The following is a 27575-nucleotide window of genomic DNA, read 5'->3' as shown; positions in this document are numbered from 1 at the left end:
TGAACCTGGAGAAGCGCTATAATATCTTAATGTTTGCATCGACTGGAAATCGAACACCTTACAACGTTAAAACTACTCTAAACATGTTTTGAAGTAGGTAATAAGTTATTTTTGTATGAGGAAATTTCCCTGCAGCTTTAATAGGTAATATTTCTGTACATAACCGATTACTAAAAGACAAGAAGAGTCAAGGAAGTTTTACATTATGGAGTTGTTGACATCGCTTATCAGTCACGACCTTAGAACGAACGTTGACCTACTATAGAGTGACCTTACGTCAACACTAATAAAGGAACTTATATAATTTGAGGTCGTCGTAGCGCAGGGGCGCAAGGGTGTAAGTGTAATGCGATGATTGTTAGTTCGATCCCCACTCGAGGTAATGAATTATTATTTATTAATATTTTCAATTCTTCGCTCTGGGCCCAATGCAACGTTGATTTCCTCCATTCAACACGCAACGCCTTGAAAAATTCGGCGGAAAGTGGAGAACGAACTTTCTTAACACTAGGTTTAAATAATAATTATTATTTTGATGTACCTACCGTCGTGGTACAGAAGTATTTTTTGTCCATTGCTCCAGGTCACATTGAGGGTGGTACGAGGTACCACTACTACCCTACACTGCTATGTGTGCAGCGTGAAGCTAGTACAGCCATATTCTTGTACACAATCTTAAGCAATCATCCATTTGATACTAAAGGAATATTCCATACGATCTGAGCTGCAACGTTCGTTACCCAAAGGAAAAAACAAATTACTAAATTAGTATTAGTAAATGATAGCTGACACTGGTGGACGCGGGTGAAAATATCTCCAGCCTTGACGTTGTGAATTAAATTGGATAACAGCTGTTCTATTATTTTTCTATTTGAGCCCACAATCTGTACCGTGCATCTTTCAGCATATTGACTAAGGGGTCTTTAGGGCAGAGGGAGCCTAGTGTTAAGACATTCCACTCTCCACTCCAATAAAAAGAATAACTTGTAGTGCGTAAATATGATATTATAAAATTATTTATGTACCTACAGATAAAATATCTAATATTAGAATTACATAGTAAAATAGACTGCTTTCACATTGTCAAAGCGAGTTCATTGCAGTTTATATGGGTAACGATCTGAATACGAGATATGACGTATATAACTATTTATATAATATTTATTTTGTTTATTATAGGTACTATTATTTTTGTATTTTTATTACAGAATGAGGGAAAGTGAATTTTTAAACAATGTTGTTCTGTATTTTCTGTTTATAAGGCAACAAGCGAGCGACTGTAAACCCGAATCGCCCTCAAGTGAATGAAATATTTAATATTTTCATTTCTTCGCTCGGGTAACGATTTAAAGCGCAGCGTTGAGTTTCGCCACTCATCACGCATTGCCTCTCATCCAAATACTAGGTTCCTAGTATATGTATATGTGCGTGAAGTTGAAAAAAACAGTATGAATCTCTTTTGTTACTGAGTAAGATACAGACAGACAACGCAGAGCCGAAACTACGTTGCTTAAAATGCTAAAATTTGATACCTAGTATCATTGGGGAGTGTCAGGGAACACTAAAAGAGAACTTGCAGCGAAACGAGAACGACTAATAGTTTTAACATAAAATACAAAATAGAAAACTATTTCAGTATCTATATTTAAATCGTACTGACGTTAGTACTTTTGTTTTTCGATTAATACAAATTCCTCGTGACCAGGGGCTCGGCTATCTGCAAATAGCGTACATTCATAGGACGAACGTAACGTTAGATTTATAGTGTAATAAAAAGTTATATATACTCGTCACGTGAAGAATGGAGTGTCGTCATTGCGCAATCCACATTTGTACAGGATCGTGGGTTCGAATTCCATTAGCGGTAAAAATTATTTACAACTTGTTAGACAAAGGTTATGAATTCAGTTCCGACTCAGAAACTCAATGAATCTCGTTTCTTTTTTATAATCTTTTCCTATTTCAGGAAATGTAGAAAGTATATGTAAATTTCAAAAATATATCTATTAATTAACTGTTTCAGAAGAGGATTATAAGTTTAAGTTTAAATGTTAAAAATTATACAACAATATTACAATTCATTATTGTGTTGTTTTTTTCTTAACTTAAGTTCCTGAGCGGTAGATAAAGAAATATGAAGCACACATGAAAAAATTTAAATTAGTCTATTTTTCTGCGTTTTACCTTATTTTAAAATGAATTACTCTATTTACTTACTCATACATTCTTTCTATGAATGCGCACTTTTCACAAATGCGTAGCACTACGTATCATTAATTTGTTTTTGTTTTTTGTATCTTCACGATATATACCGCATATAGCTGGCAAATGCCTACCAATGACTCCAGGTTCCCCGTGGAACCTAGTGCTTAGACACTCCGTTCCACTACTTTGCGCCCAATTGTGTGTTGAGAGTCGAAATTAAACGCCGCCCTTTATTTTTGTTGAATATTAAGTATACGTAATTTAAGCAACATCTTTGACAGAAAGCATATTATATTTAAGTTCGTCGCTCCGTGGTCTAATGTGATGACGTGTCTGCTATTTCTGTCTAGACTCAATCGCTTCGTGACATATCAAATTATCAAGAGCAGATGAAGGTGCTATGCTACAGATTGTTTATTTTGTATATTAAAGTAAATAAATGAATGAATACATGATATATTATTAAAAATATATTTTCGTCTATTTAAATAAATGGACGAAAATGATACGTGCTTGAATTATGCATATATGTATGTAGAAGTCTTAACTTTCTGCAAAGTGGTAACACGTATCACCTACGGTCATCCAATCAATCTATACATTCGTATGGGTGGTTACGCTATTCTCATCAACTGGTTCAATTTGAAAAAATAACTTTGTTGGATTGTCCATTTCTTTAGGAAGAGTAATATTACATCACGTTTAACCATTGCACCTGCAGTCGGAGTTATCTAGAGCACTTAGAATGTCACATATATCATAAATAAGTCTTAAAATCCCACTAGACCACGCGTCGCGCGCGCCGCTGGTAAAAATCAGAAACGTATAACGCAACTAATCCATTATATTATCATACTAGTGGACCCGGACGCGGCTACGCCTGCTTCAACTATAAGAATATTTATTAAATATATTCATGAAATTATTTTCAATTCTCAATAGAATTAGTAAGAAAATATAAGCTCAAATAATCAAAAAGAATAATAAGTAGATACACATTATTAGAAAAAATTATCTGAGTTATTGAAATGAACTAACAAAAGGATTAAAAGTAACTAAAGGATAGGTATTCTTAATATTAGAAAAAGTACCTAAAGTTTTCCGTACGTGCGTACATAGATATCGACTCTACGAAATAACTAAACATTTCTCTCTATTAAGTAGGATAATTTTAGCGGGCAATATCAAATAAAATAAGAAGAGAATCAAAGTGTATTTTAAATTAATTATAAACAACAAATAAAGTTCGAAAATGTATGAAAATTTATAAAACCGTCAACGTCATCTGCCGTCATCATGCGTCATCACGCGAACGGTCGCGTCGGTCATACTGTGCCGCCCGCTAGGTGGCTAGGTCATTTGGAATCAGTGACATCTTAGTTAGATCTCTTAGTTATTTATTAGTATGTTATACAGTAAACTATAATTTCAATCTAGATAAAATGCTAAAAGTGACTATTATATTTATTTTCATAAGGATGAATATCAAAATGACGCGGTAACGAACGCGGTTGCGTAGCGACGACGGTTATTATTAACATGGCAGAATAAATTGCATGTCAAATTAGAATGTACTTTAAAATATATTAATATATATGTGTAATGTAATGTTATATAGCCTATAGCACTTCTGAAGAATGCAGCTTTCATACAAAACAAAAACAATGAAAATCGGACCAGTAGATCCAGAGATCTTAGCGTTCAAACAAACAAACAAACAAACAAACAAACAAACAAACAAACAAACAAACTCTTCCGCTTTATTATATTAGTATAGATAGATAAAAATATGAAAGTAAACACATTCATCACACACAAGAACACATTAATATTATAAAAATATATAAATAATTTGGTACATAAATCATTAGTGAAAGAGGCCAGTCATCAGCTCATCCTCACGAAGCTGAGCTTTCGTTCCTTCATTACAATATACGGTACAATGGAGAGTGCGTTGAAAATGTGACCCAATTTTCTGAGCCATCGAGTTCAAATTACTGTATATTGCGTGTGGCACGCCGATATGGAGCTACGCGTACTAGTCTCGTTTAGTGGTTTTACTCGCGAAATTTCAATTTAAAAATGTATGCTACAGAGATGGCAGGTTTTGTCTAACATTCAGAATTAGGTAACAATACATATTTTTAATAGCTTCGTGCTGTATTTGGCGTATAGTAGAGCTGGCAAACGAAACCTATTGTCAAGACACTCCGTTGTCATCCACCGCTAAACGAAAACATTACGTTTTCGAAACATTACGTGTTGATAGAACGTAACGCGTGGAACTCAACGTAATTGTGTCCTTAGTAATATTTTAAAAACAAACATACATTTTACGTAATAGTATATCTACATACGAGTCAAATCAAATGAATATCTCTATGATTGTATATTAATGTTGCCGTGTCATTCATCTCTAATAGAAGCGTTTTACCGCCATTATACATGTTAGAGTCGTTAGAGTTTCCGCTACGTAGCGGTTTTTGAAGAAAACAAATTGTTATAGTATCTGTGCCACTTGAAATGCTAAAATCTATTTTTAATCTGTAGTCAGTGTTCGTGATAGACCATATTGTAGCCATAAAGAGAGTGCAGGGGATCTTTTTCCCCACCAAACGAATGATATGTAAAATCAATCTAATGTATGTCAATGACTAACTTAGTTAAGTTAGTAACCCTTGCTTATTTTGTGTATAATAGCAGTTTAGTTTCAATTATTAATTTTACCTAAAAAAATACCAAAGCAGGAAACTATTAGCGATTGAAGGGCATTCAAAAACACACAAAAAGTTCGACCATTGTCCACAAAATAAATTTACACAGAGAATTGGATTTTTTCTTGTGTGATACAAAAACTGATGCTAAACAATAGGTGTTATATTTAAACTATCGGGTGACTGCGTAATGACATTTTATGTTTTACAATGTTTTCATATTTTAAGAATTTGGTGGTAAATTGATGATTTAACGTATTATGGTTAAATATATATATTTATGGTTAAATTTCTATCTTAATTTTACATATTTAAATAAAACTAACGTGCCTGAATGATTGACTGAAAATGCTTGAAAACTGAAAGTATTGAACGCAGAAATATGAAGTTTAACATGTAGGTTGTCTAGGTCGCTGTTCGCCAAACAAAAGTGTTTCCTCAAATTCTTACAGGAACAGAAAAAAATATTTTTTACGTTTTATGTTGTAAAAATCACGCATACGAAGTTGTGAGCTTACAACACGTAAATCTACAAACTTACAAATTAGTGATAAACATTGTATTTTCTTATAGATTGTATAAGTATAAAAAAAATATTTTCCTAATTTATTGCTTCAGAAAATAAATAAATTTCTCTATTGGTTTTAAATGTAGGTATACTACACCTTATATTTTTTTATAATTCTTTTTCTTGCACTACAAAATAAAAATCTTCTACACACCTAATAAAGATAAACCCAATAATGTAATGAAGTTTTGATCAATTTCATTTTCCCAACCGATATTACATTGTTCTCCACGAGCGCGTCGCCATTTGTGCCCTAATTTATTTATTTATTTTTATTTATTTATTTATTTATACGGATCTCCAACTGTCGTACATATTGGTTTACATTACATACATTCTTAGGATATACTAATACTATTATGTACAACTGATTATAGGAGAACACATCATTCATCAATAATAACAATGATTAATTTACACTATAGAAAAAAATAATAATAATTATATAACAAAAATATAAGATTACTTAATATTACATAATAGTTAAAATCATTCACAATTAGTTCTATAAATTAACTTTATTGAGTATATGGTTGCATTTTCTTAAGAAAACTGAGAGCCCGTCACAACCAATGTCTAACGTGACATCTTCTTTCAAGTACTCATTAAATGAACGAGAGATGCGATTAATGGGACTATTTTGTCCAAGGTTCGTTCTAGTTCTTTCCGTCTTGAAAAACAGACATGGGTTGCGAGGGGCTCTCTGAGGTATCTTAATATTAAATCTACTCAACAGTTCACTATCATCGATCTTTCCTTTGAATAAATTATGTAGAAACTTCATGTCTACGAGATCTCTACGGTTTGAAAGCAATTGCAATTTAAAGCTGCCAATTATGTCTTCATATCGTTCACTATGACTTAGAGTCTTAAACCTATAAACTAAATATTTAATAAATCTTTTTTGAACGCTTTCGAGCCTATCAGAATACTTCCTGTAAGCAGGAGACCACACCTGGCAGCAGTATTCAAGCTTACTACGAATTAAACTATTGTAAAGGCGTAGAATTGTTGCTGGATTTTTAAAATCCCTTGATTGCCTAAAAATGAAGCCGAGTAACTTGAGGGAAGCTTTCACAATAGTGTTAACGTGCTCTTCAAATCTCAATTTACTATCAAATATTACGCCAAGGTCCCTAACAGAGTCTGTTACATTAAGATTTTTACCTGAGATATGGTAGTAACTCATAATAGATCTTTTCTTCCTCGAAAATCTTATGAATGAAATCGAAATTTACTTGAGCGTTCAAATTATATTTTACTTTCATTTCATAAATTAGATTTGTTATATTAAAAATATTTTATTATTTACATTAAGTATTAAGAATTCTTTTTTTATTTTAATAAATATAAACTAATTTTAGTGGCCTAGGGAAACTTTTTAACCGTTTAGATATAGGAAGTGTGGCAAACTATTATCGTAATCGTAAATCTATAGATATTCATATTATATCATTTGTTTCCAGGTCGTCGCACGTCGTTCGGACCTCAAGCTCATAGTGACATCAGCCACAATGGACTCTTCAAAGTTTTCATCTTTCTTTGGGAATGTGCCCACTTTCACAATCCCCGGGAGAACCTTTCCTGTTGAGACGTTTTACGCGAAAAATGTATGCGAAGATTATGTAGATGGTGCTGTAAAGCAGGTAAGTTATAATAGCTATAGGATTTTATTAGCTTCACGCTGTATCCTGCGCATAGTAGGATAGGCAGAGGGAACCTGGGAACCTAATATTAAAACACTCCGTTCCCCACTTGCCGCAGAATTCTGGAGACATTGCGTGTTGAACGGCGGACCTCAAAGCTGCGCTTTGCCTCGATACGCGAAGAGATATAAAGTATTCAATATTTCAAATGATTATAGGAATTGATCGATGGATAGTGGACTCGATTTTTATTTAAATAATATGAACACTTAGCAGAGAGCATGGTGTTAAGACAATCCGTTCTCCGTTTTCCAACTAATTCTTATACATTGTGTATTGAGTGGTGGGGTTGCGGTAATTGTAATGTTGATAAAACAATGTTTTAGTTAATTCACTTTTCTTTATAAGGTTATAGAATATCGTAGTCGAAGCAAACCGAGACAAATATTTAAAATTAATTTCTCACCGAGGCCTACCTCGCTAGCAGATGACTGTCCATCTTTAGAACTTCAATATTATGTTCTAAAACAACTTAGTTAAGATGGAAACTCCTGTAACCATCATTTTAGAGCATTTTGCAAGTCTAGCTCAAGTCAATGAACTGTATGGATTGCTTCGTAAAGTGTTTCATAACTTTGTGGATATTTCTATATAAAATTATAAATATTGGTATTTTTTTAAGACATTGCGTATTGAATGACGGAACTTATCACGCATTACTACGGCCTAGTAGCATTTCCTAACTGTTACTGAAAAATATTTTAAACTATATCTATATATTTAAACTAAAAGCCTCCTTCATTAATTTATATGACAGCGTAGTAAGGTTGAGCTTAATAGCCCTCCCTATAAAGTGGACAAACATATGTACCTACCTAGGTACATATATTGTAAACCTAATTTACGTAAATGGGAACGTTGATGTAGCCATTAGCGAATTGTTTTATTGTTTACAATTAGTCACCGTAATCTAGAAAAAGCTTAAGGGGTCCCTAGTGACGTTTGTAGCTACAAATTCACCCTATTCGCTAGTAAATACCAATTACTTTTGTTTGCCATTACATTAGTAGTAGTCCACATGAAACATGAGACCAGCTTTGCAAATAAAACCTTTTATTTTCAAAAAGAAGGGGGCTATATTCGTTAACTATATATGTTTTTGTTTATCCCTTAATTTATGAATCGTTGATGGGCCGATTTTATTTATTTTTTGTCTAAAAGAGCGTACTTCTTCATGGTCCTATTACCCAGCAAGTCAAAATCTAATAAAGGAGTCTCATGGAAGAGTAATCGATGGAAATAAAGGGAATTCCATCAGATCGGCACGTACCCCAATAATGAGTGATCTTAAATAAGAAATAGGTATATCATTATTATCAACTTCACGCTGTATCTATATATGTATATAAGTATCTATAATTTAACTATTATTTTTCAGCTGTATATTCACACATTACACTTAATAAGTACTTTTTAATTTTATTACTTTAAATTATTTTATTTTTTTAAATTATTAAAATATTATTTTTTACAATTTAGTTTTGCTTAAGTTATAGTTTCGATGTATGCATAGTATTTCATTAGAACTCTTTAAATAGCTTCAAACACGAGATTGCTTCTCCCTAAGAAAAAAGTATTCCACTACGAGGAACATTGATAATGACTATAATAATCTTATAATTATAAAATCCCATGCATTGTCTCGTAATTGCTAACATAGTACAAATATAATGCATAATAAAGTTTACGATACGCACGGCGCACGTGTCACGTGTCACGTACATGACAGTTGACACGCGACAACCATTCGTGGTTCACCGCTAACTGCGATATGATCATATTTTTAGATTTTAACTAGATTTTCTATGCCTTTATTTATATAGTATAGGTAAAGAATATAATATTATATAGTATAGGTATAGAAGAGGATATACACGTTAGTTTGGGGTTAGATTTTCACACGGAGGTTTAAAATATGTCCGTTTTCCTGTTTGTGTCACTTTAGACAAAGTGCGGAGTGAGTTTCACTATTTGACTCACCCCTCGAAGGGGGATTTTTCCGTATCAATTTCATGATCGTAGATGAAAATATAGAATGTGACTTATAAAGGTTGACAAACTTAAATTTGCGGATGTGGACAACTAATTTTGTATGGAATTATATACAAAGATGTATGTAGGTCCACACCATAGTTTCTGATTTCACGGAACCCTAAAACCGAAAAGTCCTCTGCTGCTTATTTCATTCCAATAAGGTACTTCTATTATCGCATTATTATTGCCGCAAGATTGAAAAAAACTATCTCAATATGTATTGTACCATAAATACACTTCTATTTCTACATGTGGTACCTTTGGTAGTGCAAAAATGCGTCTTTCCTTACGCTCATAGACATTGATTAATCTTAAATTGTCTTTAATTTGGCCGAAAAATATTAAAGTACCTTGACTTTCTCTATTCAATATTAATATTCAATATCTAGAAAATTAGAATTAGGAAAAGGGAGAACTGAATGGCTTAATAACACCAAGTCACTCAGTTCCCCATTTTATACTCCCTTTGTCTAACCTACTATATGCGGGATACAGCGTGAAGGTAGAAAAAATAACTTATCTTATAATAAGGCAGCGCGTAAAATCTACATTCCTCCTTATATGCAAATATTTATTTTGCGATAGGAAATCTTAAAAGGAAAATTTTACTTGCTGACGGTGACATTGCTCATTATCGTAAGGTCGTCAATTCGATTCCACTTTTAAACAAATATTTATACAGACTTTGTAATAAACTAACTATATAATATGTTTTATTATAGGCATTGCAAATTCATCTCCAGCCAGACGACGGCGACATTTTGATTTTCATGCCGGGCCAAGAGGATATTGAAGTCACGTGTGAGGTAAATACACTTTTGTTTGTATGTCCTATTATCAAATAGCGAATAAACGTGGGTTTTTACATTTTATTTATTATATTGGCAACGTATACAAAATATACATTTAGTATACAAAAGAATATGGGATTGAATTGAAATTTGTATTGTTGTTTTCAATTTAATTGTTTATTTATGTAAAAATTTTGCTAAGCTAAGAATGAAATGGTTTGTCAATTGATTCTGACTGCTCTCTAAAATATCCTATCCTATATCTTATAAAACAAAGTCGCTTTTCGTGTCTGTCTGTTGTTTCTAACTCTTCTTCTTCTAAACCACCCAACGGATTTTATTGCGGTTTTCACCATTAGGTCGAGTATTTTTCGTAGAAGGTTTATATATAGTTTATTATTTGTACATTCTTATGTAAATTAACATAAATACGAAAAATATGAATAAAGTCCTACCCGTTGAGACACTTTCGCGCATGCGCTGCTCTAATGGTAAGTACTACATGAAAATAATGTACTGGAGTATTGTTCCTCTCAATGAGATCTACAAAAAAGTCCGCGAGAGCATATTTTTATCTTTTAAGGATAACGTGTAGTGATCATATTTCTGTCTAAAAATAATAATTTCAATATATTTTTTATTGTGAGGGATATTTCTCCATAATGGTATTAATCCTTATCCTTTAAAATACTTTATTCATTTTCTACGTTAAACGAAGATAAAATTTGCTTTTTACACAATTTCGAAATTGCGAATAGTTTAAGAGAAAAACGCATTTAATTGTTGACACATCACGTCGTTGACACTTCAGCAGTATCGACTCAAGTTTTACTTATCCCTTACTCGCAGCATATAAATAAGTATATTAGTTACGTTGGCCATTTAATGTAGATCAAAACTGTCTTTACTGTTTTTCATTTTAATAAGTACTTTAGAAGTTGTTACAATATCAAAAAATCCTTGCTGCGAAACGGTTCGCCACTCGCCATGCGTCCGCCGTGCCCGCCTGCCTTACACGCATCGGTGGTTCAGTGGTAGAATGCTCGCCTGCCACGCGGGCGGCCCGTGTTTGATTCCCGGCCGATGCATTCTATTTAATTTTCCTCACAGGCAGCCACGTAGTGCTTGCTTTTCATCAGGGACAGAATACCCTCTTCAGCATTAACCACAAGCAAAAAAAAAACCCGCCTGCCTTTATAGCAACGAAGATTTAGATGCGTTTGCACGTATTGGATAATTAGAGTTGAATGTATTATTTCAGCGCGATATATTTTTTGTAGTAGTTATTAGTAGGTAGGCTTTTGTTTATAATTTCTTCCGTTTAAAAATAGTCATTTAACTATCTAAAAATAGTCATTTAAATATATTTTAATAAGTACTTGAAAAGATTAGTAGCACAGATTTAAAATTACGGTACCTACTAAAAAATCCTTGCTGTGTAAAACAATTGGAAAATCCTTATTGAAACTACGAAAATGCGGGTTGCATTAGGGTTTAATTAATTTTCACATTATATTAAGTGCTTTGCAAACATACATTATATGAATAATCCAGTAGTAAAAGCGGGCGAAGCCGCAAGGGGGTCGCTAGTATACTTATAAAATGTTGGTTATTTACAATTTGATTTTTTTTTAATTTTTAGTCATATCCCGCACACAGCAGGATAGGTAGAGCCTAATGCCAACCTAATGTATACCAATTGATACAATTCCGTTTTTTTTTTCAGGTATTAACAGAACGTCTAGGCGACCTAGACTCGGCGCCGCCCCTCACAGTGTTGCCCATATATTCGCAGCTGCCAGCGGATTTGCAAGCGAAAATATTTCAGCGAGCGCCGCCGGGGCAGAGGAAATGTATTGTCGCTACTAATATTGCTGGTATGGATTTATTATTCGGATTTCGATTAGTGGGGAACAGAACGGAAGTGTCTTAACACTAGGTTCCCTCTGCCTATGAATCATAAATATTCATATTTTATTTTATAGATCCATCTTCATAAATGGATCTCTTAACTAATATCAAAGCGTGATAAAGTCACACTTTTCCCCGTAAGTCAGGAACCTAATATCATGACATTGTGTTCTCCACACTCCGCAATAATTTGAAACGAGTAACGGACTCAACGTTGCGCTTTCTCGTACCTGAGCTGTGAAATGAAAATGACTTATTTCTCCAAGTGGAAATCGAACCTGTTTAGTTACTTTTTTTTTCGCATAAATAAATATTTATTTTTGTTTCAGAAACCTCCTTAACTGTGGACGGTATAATGTATGTGATAGACTGTGGTTACTGTAAGCTGAAGGTATACAATCCCAGGATCGGTATGGACGCTCTACAGGTATGTAAATTTCACTTATATCATAATTAGCTCCCCGATAGTTAATGTGGATTACAAAATGTAAAATCTGAATTGATTGAGAAATCGTGCTCACCGTTCATAGTGCTCGCTTACACTCTCTAAGGACCACGAAGATATGCTGAATTTTATCTTTCTAGGTTGTTGAGAACAAAATGCAACGATTATGGATTCGAATCCTAATCAGAGAAATGAACTAGTTTCTTGGTAACATTTAGCTCCTCGTAAAATTTTAAAAAGCACTGCATAGAGAACGGAATATCTTAACACTAGGATTCCTCTGCTTACTCTGCTATGCTGGAAAACCGTAAAGCTGCATTTTTTAGTCTTCATTTAATTACGATTTCTCAAAATTTTAAAACGTATTTTAGTAGTATCTATAATTAATTATTTTCTCCTCGTATGATTAATTATAATTATTTTTTCCCAAATAACCAGATTTACCCGGTAAGTCAAGCGAATGCTCGTCAAAGAGCAGGCAGGGCTGGAAGAACCGGTCCTGGAAAAGCCTTCTGTCTCTACACTCAAAGGCAATTCCAGCAGGAGCTATTAGCGGCCACCGTCCCGGAAATACAGAGAACTAACTTAGCTAATACTGTATTGTTGTTGAAATCGTTGGGAGTTGAAGATTTGTTAGCTTTCCATTTTATGGATCCGCCTCCACAGGTCAGATATATATATATATATATTTTAATTAAGTATGTAATTCATTTGATAATTCCTTTTTCATTCTCTAAGCATATGATATGAAGATTTAGTAGGTACACATACTAAAAATATATATAAACACTCATTAAAATTTTAGCTTCATTATAATATTTTATTTACTGTTGTAAGATTGTTTTAATATTATCATTTGACAATTTAGAAGATTTAAAACGACTATGCTATTAATATCAGTTGTTATTTTGAATTGATTTTCGGTGGATTCGGGCGAAATTGGGGACGGAAGTATCTTAAGACTAGGTGAAGCTTAAAAAACTAGTTTTTTTTTCACTTCACTTTGTCATTTGATTAGCATAATATCAAACCTAAATATACCATTTTTTTAAACAGGACACAATCCTAAATTCAATGTACCAATTATGGATATTAGGCGCGTTAGACGGCACGGGTGCTTTAACGCCGTTAGGAAGGCAAATGGCGGAGTTTCCTCTAGACCCTCCGCAGTGTCACATGCTGATCGTGTCCGCGGAGATGGGTTGTAGCGCTGAAGTACTTATTATTGGTGAGTAAAAAGATTTTATTTTATAAAGCAATACCATTTTAGTAAAAACACTAACGTATAAAATAGTCCCTTTCGTGGCGCAAGGACACAAGCGTGTACATGTAACTATAAACGTAACGTATGTAACGACAGGTTGTGGATATAATTCTCACTCGAGGAAATTAAATATTTATTTTCATTTTCTCTGCTCTGGTGTCCCCCAGCTAGATGGGGTGACTATATTCGCAAAGTGTCTATGTCCAGCAGTGCAGGTGTCGAGACAAAGCGCAGCGTTGAGTTGCAATGCTTCAATAATTTGGCGGAAAATGGGAAACGGAATGTCTTAACACTAGATCCCTTCTGCCGACCCTGCTTTGTGGGGGATACAATGTGGAGCTAAAAATTAAAAAAATATCCTTGTATAGACAAATAGTAAATTATATATATTAAATAGTTTTCTTTATTTTCTAGTATCAATGTTGTCAGTGCCGTCAGTGTTTTATCGTCCTCAAGGCAGGGAAGAGGAAGCTGATTCTGTCAAAGAAAAGTTTCAAGTTCCGGAGTCCGATCATCTCACATTGTTACATCTCTTTAACCAGTGGAAAGCTAATAAGTATGTAGATTTCTATTATCTATATATATAAAAGGACTTGTCCTCACTGACTGAGGTAAGACGCACGCACAGCCGTAACCGCTGATGGTAGAAGCGTGAAATTTGAACATATGTTTACTTTCGTAATCTGGACATCCACTAAGAAGGGATTTTGAAAAATTTTAACCCTAAAGGGGTGAAATAGGGGTTCAAAGTTTGTATGGAAAAAAAATTAAATCGGCACCGATTTTTATAAAATTTGAAATTTAGATTTTTAAAAGTATTTAATTGAACACGTGTTTCAGCGTTTTCTAGAATTCTCCCCCTAAGGATGCAAATAAGGGGTTGAAAGTTTGTATAGATTTTTTTTTAAATCGGCACCAATTTTTATAAAATTTGAAATTCAGACTCTTAAAAGTATTTAATTGAGCACACGTTTCATGGTTTTCTAGAATTCTTCCCCTAAGGGTGCAAATAAGGGGTTGAAAGTTTGTATGGAAAAATCTTTAAAACGCTACCGATTATTATAAAATTTTTAATTTAGACTCTTAAAAATATTTAATTGAACATGTGTTTCATGGTTTTCTAGAATTCACCTGCTAAGAGTGCAAATAAGGGGTTGAAAGTTTGTATGGAAAAATCTTTAAATCACCACCGATTTTTATAAAATTTGAAGTTTAGACTCTTAAAAATATTTCATTGAACACATGTTTCGTGGTTTATTAGAATTCACCCCTAAATACGCAAGCGAAGCTGCGCGCGTCCGCTAGTTGTATATATAAGACTTGCATAATAATTTAAGCTATTTATTGACGATACGAAATGTAACGGATCTACAGACAGACGGATTACGGATTGAAACGGACTATTCCGACTAACCTTTACCTTGTTATCAGAGCGAAGAAATGAAACGGCCTCAACTTGATTTAAATTTTTAAATTATATTTTAAAAAAGTTATGTTTTTTTTACCTAACTATTCCCATTTTCTGCAGTTACTCCAGCACGTGGTGCACGGAACACTTCGTCCACGGAAAAGCGATGCGCAAAGTGCGCGAAGTGAGACAACAGCTGCGGGACATATTACAACAGCAGCGCCTGCCGCTGGTGTCGTGCGGCACCGACTGGGACACTGTCAGGAAGTGTATCTGCTCTGGTGAGTGACGCGATAACAATTAACTAATAATTTAAAATATATATATAACCATTGTACTTATAGATAGATTTATATAATATCTAATCTAACAATTTACAGATTTTTTTATTTTAATTTAACTTTACTACTTTAATCTTACTAATTCTAGCATCTTTAACTAAATCTGATGATGAACTAAAACTGGATGTTTCTCTATTTCTAGCGTATTTCCAACAAGCAGCCCGCCTCAAGGGTATAGGGGAGTACGTGAACTGTCGTACCGGCATGCCCTGTCACCTCCACCCCACTTCAGCGCTGTTCGGTCTCGGGAACTCCCCCGATTACGTGGTGTACCACGAGCTGATGATGACTAGCAAGGAGTACATGCACTGTGTGACAGCGGTGGATGGACGGTGGCTGGCTGAATTGGGTCCCATGTTCTTTTCCGTTAAGGAGACCGGCAAGTGAGTGGTATTTTTTTTGGTTTTATTAAGTTGTAGATTTGTAGTTATAAGTTTAAATTTTTTTAATATATAAACAATATATATTTTTATTCCTTTAGAAGTTAAGGTTATAATATTTATAAGTCTAATATCTCTATGTATTTCCCATATATATGGTATATATTTTAGTTACTTTTTTTAGTAAACTATTTTTATTCTATTATATGTAATTGAATTTTTTTTTAAGTATAATAATATAAAAAAAATTGTACGTAAACAATATATTGAAAAAAAATAATAATTTACATACAAAAAACGGCAAGGTTTTTTACGGGCGGTTTTTTTTAATTAGGTTATTTTTTTATACCCTGCTCAATGTATATATAATCCCATACATTGCGTTAACTAATCCAAATCATTTTTTCCTTATTTAGAACGAATCGCGACAAACGCAAAGAAGCAGCAGTTCACTTACAACGTATGGAGGAAGAGATGAAACAAGCAGAAATAAAAATGGCGGAAGAGAGGAAGAAGAAGGACCAAGATATTCCCGTGAAGCAGGAAATAGCGACTCCCGGACTTGCGACCCCTCGACGGACCCCACATAGGCTTGGACTATAGACTCAACCCTTTTCATACATTTAGATTATAATGCTTTGAATGCTTTAATATGTAGCAAACCCTTTACTCAATTTCTTATGATTTATAATTTCTACACCAACTTGCCTCATATTTGGGATTTATATTATTAATGGCATTTTTATTATGATTGAACAATTTCTCACCAAAAGTAAATCCGTCACTTTTGGTGAGAAATTGTTCAATCGTTCATTTCTGAACACTTTTTTATAGGACAGTCTCATAGATTTCACTTTTAAAGCCTTGGACTGGTGACACTTTGTTACCTTTCATTTACTTAAATTATAAACATTGAAGCATTTCTTAAATATACGCTTCGTTAGCTTGCAGTATAAGCCCAATGAAAGTTATGATTTCGTTTTCTAAAATACACCTTCAAAAATCACATCAACTCAGCTTCGCGCTGTATCCCGCACACAGCAGGGCAGGCAGAGGAACTAACGCATATAAGAATCATCAATCGCAAAAGCGTTTGGTCTTTACGACACATAGGAACAAGCATACATACACGCTAAGATTGATATATGCATTACCCACCTTTGCGATACACAGTCGGACAAAAATGGAGTATAAATAAATAAAATATTATGTAAACAATATTTTATTTTACAACTAATTACAAATAATCTTTTCTATTATAGAAATAGGAAGCCATAGGGCAGTATTAGCTATTACTACTGTCTGTATCTGTGAAATATGTTTTGTTTTTTCAAGAAAATATGCTTTAAATCAAATATATATATATACACCTTCATGGCGCAGTAGAACATATTCTGAAGGTAAACGCGACAGTTGTAGATTCGATTAACGCTCGGGGGAATAAATTATTTTTATTTTTGTTGGGTACACGCTATATTTCGAAAATTGTGCAGGGTTTTGTGGCATTGTGATCTTAACACCACGTTCCCTTTACCTATCCTGCTTTATTCAAGATACAGCGTGAACCAAACAAAAACTTAATAAAATTAAAGAAAATTATCATTGTCTTAATAATACGCAATGAAACAATTTTCGAAATATTTCATGTTGACCGGCAGAATTCAACACCACGGTGTGTACCAGAACAACAAATGAAAGTCATTTTTATACAAAATCACATCTACCGATGTGATTTTGTATAAAAATGACCATATGATGATGATCCGTAAATAATCCGAACCCGATCATAGTATCATTTAACTATCATATATGTACATTATCATATAAATAAATATTATACAAATTTATATTTAAAATGAAATTTGCTTATTAACTGTATTTTGTACATGTTTTCAACATTACTTAATATATAATAATTTTAATTTACAATACATAAAATATGTTTTTTTTTTAATACAGACTATACATATGTATACAGATTAAAAATACTTATAAATTTTTCTTCAAAAAATTATTATAAATTTAAGCAAAAAACTAACTGCCCTACAAATGAAATGAGATCTAACAGAAGAAACTAAAATAAGGTGTAAATTATTTTTTAATCTACTTTTGTATAGTGAATGTGAAAAGTTCTCGGTGTTAAACTAAAATTCAAAAAATTTAATATTTTAAAAAAACCACAGAAAAATATCCTTAAAAACAATCAATTATACTGATACATAGTAAGCAATATATTTATATATTTTATTGTAAAACTTAAATTTATTAGTAAGAACCGACACATTGACTAAAATTAATAATATACCAAGAACTTTTCAATGTGAGCTTAACAACTTTATTGTAATCTATTTTATAAATTCATACAAGACTATTATTGCTTAAATATACTTTGTTATCTTGGAAACAAGCAAAATACGAATTACTTAAGATATACAAAATTAAATTTAAAAACTCAAAGCCTTAATGGGGGAATCGAACCGACTTCTAAATAACTAAGTATTTTATATATAAAAAAATTAAATGGGAATATGAAAATATTGAAAAAAATCGTTTCTTATTTGGTTTATTTTATTCATAAAGACGTCATGTTTAATATAACCTTTTTAAAAAGATATTCATTTAATAGTGACGGGTCTTATATTTAATATTTCAATTAAAGCTCCTTAATAGTAAAATGTATAAAACAAATTTAATTTATATAATATATATGACAGAAAATAAAAAAATATTACAATTTTTCTTTACCATTTCTCAAGAACATAACCAGAAAATGGTAAAATTAAAAACAGAACAGTAAAAATATATACATTATACTAAAAAAAGATTAAGTAATAAAACAAACTCTAAATAGATAATATAATATAATACAATGCAGACTTAAAATTGTTAATAAGAATTAAAATGAAATAAAAAAAATACAATTTATGTTTAAAATTCAATCTCAATTATAAAAAATCATTTGTAATTTAAGAAAAAAGTACAATTACTTATAACTTGAATAAATATTTTTATAATTATAACGAAAAAATATTGAAAAAAACTACCCCATATTTAACCCACGTCTATTTCCTGTGTCTTGCTCTATTGAATAATATAGCTACAACTTTTATTTAAAAAAAAATTACAAGAGAAAATGAAAATATTGAAAATCAATACATACAACATAATCAAATACATACGATATATGTCAATTTTTTTATATACCTTCATATCGCTCTCTTAACGGTACAATTACATTTCTTTATTTTGGAAATAAATACATTAAAAAAACAATACATATATAAAAATGTCTACGCCATATTTAAACCATGTTTCTCTATATACCTTTGTCTCGCTTCCGCTATCATTTGAGCTTTCCTCTCTTGAAAGCTCATTTGTCTTTCTTTGGCGGTTTTAGGGAAAGTGCCTGTAGGTATCGGTGTTATGTATTTCGGTTGGGCTTTGGACGTGGAGGGTTGCGGTTCGACTACCGCTTCGGGCAAGTTCTCCGGTGTGTACGGCGTGAGGCCTTCGAGGAAATTCGTTATTGTTATGTCGACGCTGCGGGTTTTTTCTGTAACAAATTACAAATATTGATTTGTTAAGTAACTTATAATTTTATATCTATTAATATATTAATAGATATAAAATTCTAATTAATGTTCTATAGAAAATGGTCACATTTTAGGGTATCTTAGCATATGGTACATGTTTTTGAACAACAAGAACAAGAAAATACATCTTTAGTGTATTTTTTTAGCTTCACGCTGTATCCCGCACAGAGCAGGGTAGGCAAAGGCAACCTGGTGTAAAGACACTCTGTTCCCATTAAGACACTTCCATTTCCCACCTCCCGCCGAATTCTAGAGGCATTGCATGTTGAGTATGTCCTATCATAAACATGTGAAATTTGTTAAATTAAAATTACATTCACGCTGTATCCTCATGGTAGGCAGAGGGAACCTAGTGTTAGGACGCCTCGTTTCCCTTGCACCGAAAATTGTCTTGATACCAGAATGAGAGAATCAAATGAATATTTTTCACCCAGGATACAATGGCCTCAAAAGAAGTTTGTAAACAAAAACAATTATTTAAAAGTAAAATATATTTAATTTATCTCTTTCTCTCTCTCACTCCTATCAAATTATATTATCTCAAAAAGGTAACAAGTTCAATTCCACTATATGAAAAATTAATAATAATAATAGTAATTTTGCAAATGTTACTTCACATTTAAGAAACAAAAATCCAGTTTAGAAACCACATAGAATCTTAAACATAGTGTAGGTAACAATATAAATAAATTATATCGTGCGTATAATAATATCGACGCACATAGCCTGAGGAGAACAAGAGTCACGAGTTCAAATCCCTCTATGTTCAAATTGATATGTTTAATAAAAGAATAATGAAAAAACACATTTACCCAGTTCTTTTAAAATATCCTTCAAAGGCACTCTAGGCAATATTTCTTTGACGTGGTTAGCTCTTTTCATTAGCTCGCTTTGCCTTTGGTTTCTCCTTCGGATACGGGGGCCTTTGTTCACATCCTCCCATGTGAAATCTGTTAATTCTGCCTGTAAATTAATATGTTTGTAAATATGTATAAATAATATCATGGCGCAGGGGTACACCGTATGACTATGTAAAATTCAATAATATGTAAAATTCATACTTAAAGTAGTAAATATAAATCTAGAAAATTTTCTGCTCATAAATAGATAATAAGTAAATACATAATTGTTTAAGATACTATTGCATAATAGGTTTCATGTAAGGTATTTTATTTTAATTAAAATAAATTAATATACGTAAAAATACAATTAAAGCAAGACTAAAATCTGTATAATTATTACAAAAAAAGAATAAGAAGAAATAACATAATTTCACTATTTAACAATATAACAAGAGCTCCAAGGTTCATATCTAATAAAAAAAACCAAAATAACCAAAAAAATATACCTGCAAATTATCAGCAATAACTCCCCTCACTCTTTCCACAAACTCTCCCTCATTGTCCCTTTTCTCCTCAACCGGAAGCACTCGCACAGTGAATATAGAACACGGTGTGAGAAGGAACCAGAGTGCATCCCGCCACGGGAAGCTGTCTAGCTTGTCTGTGGTACGGTGCACAGTTACGTTTGTAAATGGACGTTGGATGCCTGAAAGGAGGTGGATTTAATTTTTATTGAACCGTTGTATTTCTTAGTATTGTCTTTAAGGAGTGGAATTCGGTTCATAAGATAAAAAAAATAAAATAAAACTTCACCAAAGTCTCCCCTGTTTTAACTTACTTATTTATTTGTTGTGATGTACAAGCTTCATTACTGTAAAGTTTCATCCAAATCTGTTCAGCAATTTTTGCATTAAAGTGAAAATAACATCCTTAAAAATGTTTACATTTTTAATGTTAGTAGGAAAATATCAAAAAGTCACTTACTAATAGCAACGGGCTGAACCCTGTTACCAATTGGGAACGGCCAGTCGGTGAACTTCAAAACTCCTTTGCCATTGGTCGGCGCGCCCTCTGGCTGTAGCAGCACTGGCTTGTTTGGTGTTTCGGTGAAATGCTGCCTGAAGATTAACAATAAATAGTTAAATTTTATATTACCGTAGCGTTTGGCGCTCCATTCTATCTGACGACTCCGCTAGGGATAAAACGTGAAACTAAGTTATGAGTATCTTAACACTAGGTTCCCTGGTTATTGGTGGTGGTGCCTATCCTGTTTTGTACGGGAAACAGCTTAAAGCTAAAAAAAATTATACATTTGCTAAAAAAATTTATATTTTTTTTAAGTGGGAAGTGGGAAACAAAAATTCAAAAAATTTCATCCAAATCTGTCTAATCATTTAGGAAAAGCGAGTTCACAAACACACAAAAGATAATAAAATATATTAAATTAAAATTTTGTAAGTGTAAATGAACTAATCTAATATTGCTTTGGCATAAAATTATAAATGTTCACAAACATATTTTACTCACTTTCTGACAAACTGAGCAGCATTCTTGATTCCCAGTGTTGAAGCAAAAAATGGTGGCACTTTCCATTTTCTTAACTGTGAAAATTTATTGAAAGAAACAATAAAAATGAGCAAATAAATAAGTAAAAATTTAATACCTAAAGGTCATCATGGCACAGTGGTACTCTAAAATGAAATGGTCGTGGATTTGCTCCCAACTCAAAGCAATTATTTCATCTCTCTACTTTGGTAACAAAAATATATGTCTGAGTTCTGTTACTTCACATGCAATATCATCAATTCAGGAAAAAAATTGAAAGATGCAGTTTTTTTAATTATAATATAGAATAAAATTTACCTATGGTTGTATTCACCTTGGAAATAAATATAAGCTATAAATCAACATTTTATCTAAACACTGTTAAACTCTTTCTAATAATAGTCTTTTTAAACACATTTTGTTGATAAAATTTTATAACAGTATTTAAAACACTTGCAAACATTTTGAATCTATACTAATATAATAAAGCGGAAGAGTTTGTTTGTTTGTTTGAACGCTAAGATCTCTGGATCTACTGGTCCGATTTACTTTGTTTTTGTTTTGTATGAAAGCTGCATTCTTCAGAAGTGCTATAGGCTATATAACATTACATTACACCTATAAACTAATATAATAGTCACTTTTAGCATTTTATCTAGATTGAAATTATAGTTTACTGTATAACATCCTAATAAATAATTAAGGAGATGTCACTGATTCCAAATGACCTAGCCTTCGGGCGGCATAGTATGACCGAAGCGAACGGGCAGATGATGTTGACGGTTTTATAAATTTTCATACATTTTCGAACTTTATTTGCTATTTATAATTAATTTAAAATACACTTTGATTCTCTTCTTATATTATTTGATATTGCTGGCAAAAAATATCCTTTTAGGTAGTTTTTAGGTACGGTTTTAGGTAGTTTTTAGGTACGGTTTTAGGTACTTTTTCTAATATTAAGAATATCATTTAGTTACTTTTACTTCTTATGTTGGTGCATTTCAATTTCTCAGATATTTTTTCTAATAATATGCGTCTACTTATTATTCTTTTTAATTATTTAAGCTTATATTTTCTTACTAAATCTATTGAAAACTGAAAATAATATATTTAATAAATATTCTTATAGTTTAAGAAGGCATAGCCGAGTCCGGGTCCACTAGTCATTAAATATAGTAAGTAAATAACACTGATTCTGAAAACACTTTTATTCATGACCTTAGCTTTGCCTTTCGCTTTTTAGAAGCAATTTTGTATCTGACTGTAAGCATAACGGTTGTGGGTGTAATTCCCAGTGAGGGGGTGAATTATTTTCATTTTCTTCCATGTTGAGTTCTGCCACTTAACATGCAATATCTCAAAAATTAGACAGAAAACGGAGTGAAATATCTTAACAGTAGATTCCTCTTGCCTATTCTGCAATATGCAAGATACAGTACGAAACTAGTATCATATGACGCCACACTCTAATTGAAATGCCATTTGTAATGAATTAGGGTACTTAAAATATTCATTTAACTGATTGAAAGGGGATCCCCCCTTTAGCTTTATAGTCTACTACCTGTTTACTATTTAACTATGTAGTCAATGAAATGCAATAAATCACTATTTAAAATAAAGAATAATAATTAATTAACATAAAATAAGTCCACTCAGCACCCACCTCTCAGCACACAGTGCAAAAGATAGGGAAGAGTATTCTTCCCAAGATACCGTGTTCAGGTATCTGAACTATGCCTAGGTCTTTATACATGAGATGTCCTACTTGAAACTAAGAACAAAGATTGAAGGTACATACACTTATTGTGCCAAATGTGTGAGCAGCAGCCAGAGAGTCCAGACATGACACATAATTCGCCACCAGGACACTACATCTAGGATCTTTGTTGCCTTTCACCTTTACATACACTCCTGCAGGTTATTACAAACTCAAATATTAAACCATAATAAGTAACTAGTATACACTACATTTGACCTTGTAAAATACAAATTCATTAACATTTTTAAAAATATATCACATTAATAAAGGTCATTCTTTATAAAACATGAAATGGTTTATATTGGCATGCATAAAATTACCAAATGTCCAACACGCCAAAGTAGATAGCAACTGTCTTACAGCTGATTTATTAGGTAGTATAATAGATGCAACCCAAAGTATTAAGCCTAAAACTATTCGCAGGCCCATCAAAATTAGGCCAATGGGTAAATATAAAAGGAACTGGATAGCATTTTCACCCCTAAACCTAAAAGGAAAATATAAAAAAGCATATATTAATGGTAAAAACAGTAAAAAATTCTTTCAACAATGTAACTTTCCCTCGAAATAAACACAGCTGTTACCTTTCTTCGTTACTAAGTTGATCCACTGTTAATACCATATTTTCAAGTGTTCTCTTTATATTGTTTGTTGTTTAATATATATTTAGCTGCTGTCACACTAAAGTGAAATAATTAAGAATTTTTCTTTAGAATATCACGAAATTATTTCACAAACACGACACTGCCACAGATGAAAATTTAAAACTTCAATTATAATTTGGTAAAAATATTGCCATAATGGAGTTCCCAAAACTAAAATTTTAAGCTTTTTTAAATTAATATGTAACAACAATGTTTTAGTGTATAATTGTTTTTATTATTGTCGCAAAAGCAACGACTATATATAATTCATATTTTACTAATTTATAATTTATATAATATACTATGCAATACATAATTCATATTTTGTTATATTTTCAAATTGCACGTGACCATCGTAACGTAGACACTTAGACAGTATACATGTGAAATATTAAAAAAAATAAGTATATTAAAAACAGTAAACAAACAAAATATAAGATTTTTTAAATTTATTTATTAGCTCTTTCGAAATCAAATTACTTAGTCATCAATATTTATTATGTTCTAATTTAGTTTTGACATTACAATCACCTGGGAGGCTGACATTTGACAATGACAAAAGTGATGGTAGATTACTTTACAACAACAAAGAAAGAATAATGCATAATGACGAACGCATAATAAAGTCAGTGTTGAAATTTCCTTAAATATTCTCGTGAGTGACAAATGTAGTAAACTCTCATTAGTTTTCCTGTAGTAAAAATTGTCCTTGAATATATTACCTTGGACCACATAATGTCGTCCTCGGAAGAAAATGAAAACATACCCTCAAATTTCGATGATAAAACCAATACAGTAGGAAGAGATGATAACCGGGAAAGGGAGCAGGGTCAGTCTTCATGGTCAGCACCCAATACCTCGACACTAATTCAAGTGGAAGAAAAAATGCGACGTAAATTACAATTCTTTTTCATGAATCCAATCGAGAAATGGCGCGCCAAGAGAAAATTTCCGTACAAGTTTGTAGTACAAGTTATCAAAATTGTTTTGGTGACACTGCAGCTTTGTCTGTTTGCACATAACAGATATAATCATGTGAACTATACTTGGGACAACAGAATTAGTTTCTCCCATTTGTTTTTGCTTGGCTGGGATTCTACGAGAGAAATTAATGCTTACCCACCAGGTGCAGGACCTTTAGCAGTATATAAGGTAGATGAATTTTACAATGCCTTGGACTATGCCTACACAGGATATTCAAATTTAAGCAATGCCATTGGACCATATTCATACAATAATGAAGATAACAATAAAACAGATCCAATTTTTTGCACATATTATTACAAGAAAGGAATAATTCATGGTTTCAATGAAAGCTATGAATTTAATTCAGAAATAGTGTACAGCTGTGTTAATTTTACAAATGGAGAAAACCAACTTTTTAAATCAAAGGAATTTATAAAAAATGTGGGTATAGAAGTCAATTTTGCAGCATTAGTCAGAGCAGAACTTCTATTTTCATTGAAAACCATAAATTTCAGAGCAGCAGGACCAATTACTCCACCAGATTGTTACAGATTTGACATTAAAATAATATTTGATAATGAAGATCATGATGGACAGATGTCACTCATTTTAGATGCTGAGCCTTTCAAATTAGCTTGTAAGGGTGATAAGGCATACGTAACTAATAATCAAATAGACCAGATCTTGAGAAGTGTACTTAATATATTAGTCATATTTATTTGTAGTATATCATTAATTTTGTGTAGTAGAGCCATATATAGGGCACAACTGTTAAAAGAACTGACAGTACATTTTTTCCACAGAGCCTATAACAAAGAATTGAGTCTGGATGGTCGCTTAGAGTTTCTTAATATATGGTATATAATGATTATTATCAATGATTTTCTAATTATAATGGGATCGGCAATAAAAGAGCAGATTGAAAGAAATCAGTTTACAAATGATCAATGGAATGTTTGTTCCATGTTTTTGGGAATTGGAAACTTATTAGTTTGGTTTGGAGTATTAAGATATCTTGGTTTTTTCAAGACTTACAATGTGGTTATATTGACATTGAAGAAGGCTGCACCTAAAATTTTTAGATTTTCTTGTTGTGCTTTACTTTTGTATGCCGGATTCATGTTTTGCGGATGGCTTGTGCTAGGTCCGTATCATATGAAATTTAGATCTTTGGCCACCACTTCAGAATGCTTATTTTCACTCATTAATGGTGATGATATGTTCGCAACATTTTCTATAATGTCCAGAAAATCACCAATGCTTTGGTGGTTTAGCAGAGTATATCTATACTCATTTATAAGTTTATACATTTATGTAGTTTTGAGTTTATTTATTTCTGTTATCATGGACGCTTATGATACTATTAAACAATATTATAAAGAGGGGTTTCCCAAAAATGATCTTCAACAATTCGTAGGGGAAATTAGTATTGAGGAAGTTTCCTCTGGTCTATATCGGACGCAGAGTTCATCTTCACTCAACGAAGTCATGAATTCCTTGTTTTGCTGCAATTTTTACAGACGAGCGTATTCCAAAATTGGCGGCGGAAATTCTAGTGTCAATTTACTATAGGCTTTTCAGTTTAAAGTATTTTAAACAGTATAAAGGTGAATACTCTTGTACATAATAAATGAAGATAATATTAAATGTACAGTAGATTTGATAGATCATATAGGTTGCTAGATAAACGTATTATGAATTAAGAAATAAGTTACCAAAACTATGATCACCAAAGAAAAACTGAAATATTTGGTGACCTTATTTTTCTAGAAAACAAATACTATTATTATTTAATATTTTATTTTAATACCTGTTTAGGTATTCTGTTTTGTGATTATATTTTGTAGCGTATTAAATATATGCCATTGCATGCATGTTTACAATAAATTGTTTTTATAACTATATCAGTGTTTATCTTTATTTCCAATACGTGTAATTGATATGGTAAGTACTGCATGAGACTAGTATAATATTTCAATTGATATATAAAGGGGAGTAACTCAAGCGATAATTTTCCTATAATAATATTCCATAATTCTATGAAGTAAGTATATTACAATACAATAAAAATAACAAGCAGGTATTTAAGCGATCGATATTCCATTTCCGTTTTTAAATATAAAATTATATTGATTAATTTTAATACGTATGTCTATTTATATACCAAATTACTACTTATATTGTAATATTTTTTTTAACTGCAAATTCTATCTCGGACACAGAAAGGTATCTAAGGAAACCTAAAAGGAACCTAGTATTAAGACATTTCTGTTCCTCGTTAAAACCACCACTTCCCGTCCAACTCTTGAGGCATTGCATTGAGTTGCGGAAAATCTCGTTAAATTCGTTAGAAATATTGTTTGCAAGCTAAACTGTAGATCATTTTGCATTATTTTTTTTTATTTTGACTTATGAGTAGAAAATGTTTAAAAATTATTTAGATTATAACCTTGTTT

General features: G+C 32.1%; 3 protein-coding genes across 3 annotated transcripts in view; 2 read left to right on the top strand and 1 right to left on the bottom strand.

Moving 5' to 3' along the window:
• Prp16 (ATP-dependent RNA helicase l(1)G0007) overlaps window positions 1-16985 on the top strand; it is a 71380-nt gene extending 54395 nt beyond the window's left edge. The window contains exons 12-21 of the mRNA XM_085187859.1: window positions 6954-7133; window positions 9950-10033; window positions 11745-11895; window positions 12259-12356; window positions 12813-13040; window positions 13431-13602; window positions 14053-14194; window positions 15167-15327; window positions 15530-15770; window positions 16184-16985. Of these exons, the coding sequence (XP_085043985.1) occupies window positions 6954-7133; window positions 9950-10033; window positions 11745-11895; window positions 12259-12356; window positions 12813-13040; window positions 13431-13602; window positions 14053-14194; window positions 15167-15327; window positions 15530-15770; window positions 16184-16370 (1644 nt within the window). The 3' untranslated portion in view covers window positions 16371-16985. The remainder of the gene's footprint in view (window positions 1-6953; window positions 7134-9949; window positions 10034-11744; window positions 11896-12258; window positions 12357-12812; window positions 13041-13430; window positions 13603-14052; window positions 14195-15166; window positions 15328-15529; window positions 15771-16183) is intronic.
• On the bottom strand, window positions 16974-24278 carry LOC146537935 (lipid droplet-regulating VLDL assembly factor AUP1-like). The gene is made up of 8 exons (XM_085187861.1): window positions 24094-24278; window positions 23830-23996; window positions 23549-23661; window positions 21730-21803; window positions 21187-21320; window positions 20709-20908; window positions 20173-20323; window positions 16974-19320 (listed from the first exon to the last, which is right to left on the bottom strand). The coding sequence occupies exons 1-8, from the start codon at window positions 24129-24131 to the stop codon at window positions 19058-19060; spliced, it is 1140 nt and encodes a 379-aa protein (XP_085043987.1). The 5' UTR covers window positions 24132-24278; the 3' UTR covers window positions 16974-19057.
• A 276-nt stretch (window positions 24279-24554) lies between these two features.
• Window positions 24555-27021, top strand: LOC146537934 (mucolipin-3-like). Its single transcript, XM_085187860.1, has one exon. The coding sequence runs from the start codon at window positions 24889-24891 to the stop codon at window positions 26689-26691; it is 1803 nt and encodes a 600-aa protein (XP_085043986.1). The 5' UTR covers window positions 24555-24888; the 3' UTR covers window positions 26692-27021.
• The last annotated feature ends 554 nt before the right edge of the window (window positions 27022-27575 follow it).

This window comes from Heliconius melpomene, chromosome 7 (genome assembly GCF_056956725.1).
Source record: "Heliconius melpomene rosina isolate 202511_hmr_F chromosome 7, ASM5695672v1, whole genome shotgun sequence".
NCBI classification, from domain to species: Eukaryota; Metazoa; Arthropoda; class Insecta; order Lepidoptera; family Nymphalidae; genus Heliconius; species Heliconius melpomene.
This window is presented reverse-complemented; position numbering and strand designations above follow the sequence as displayed.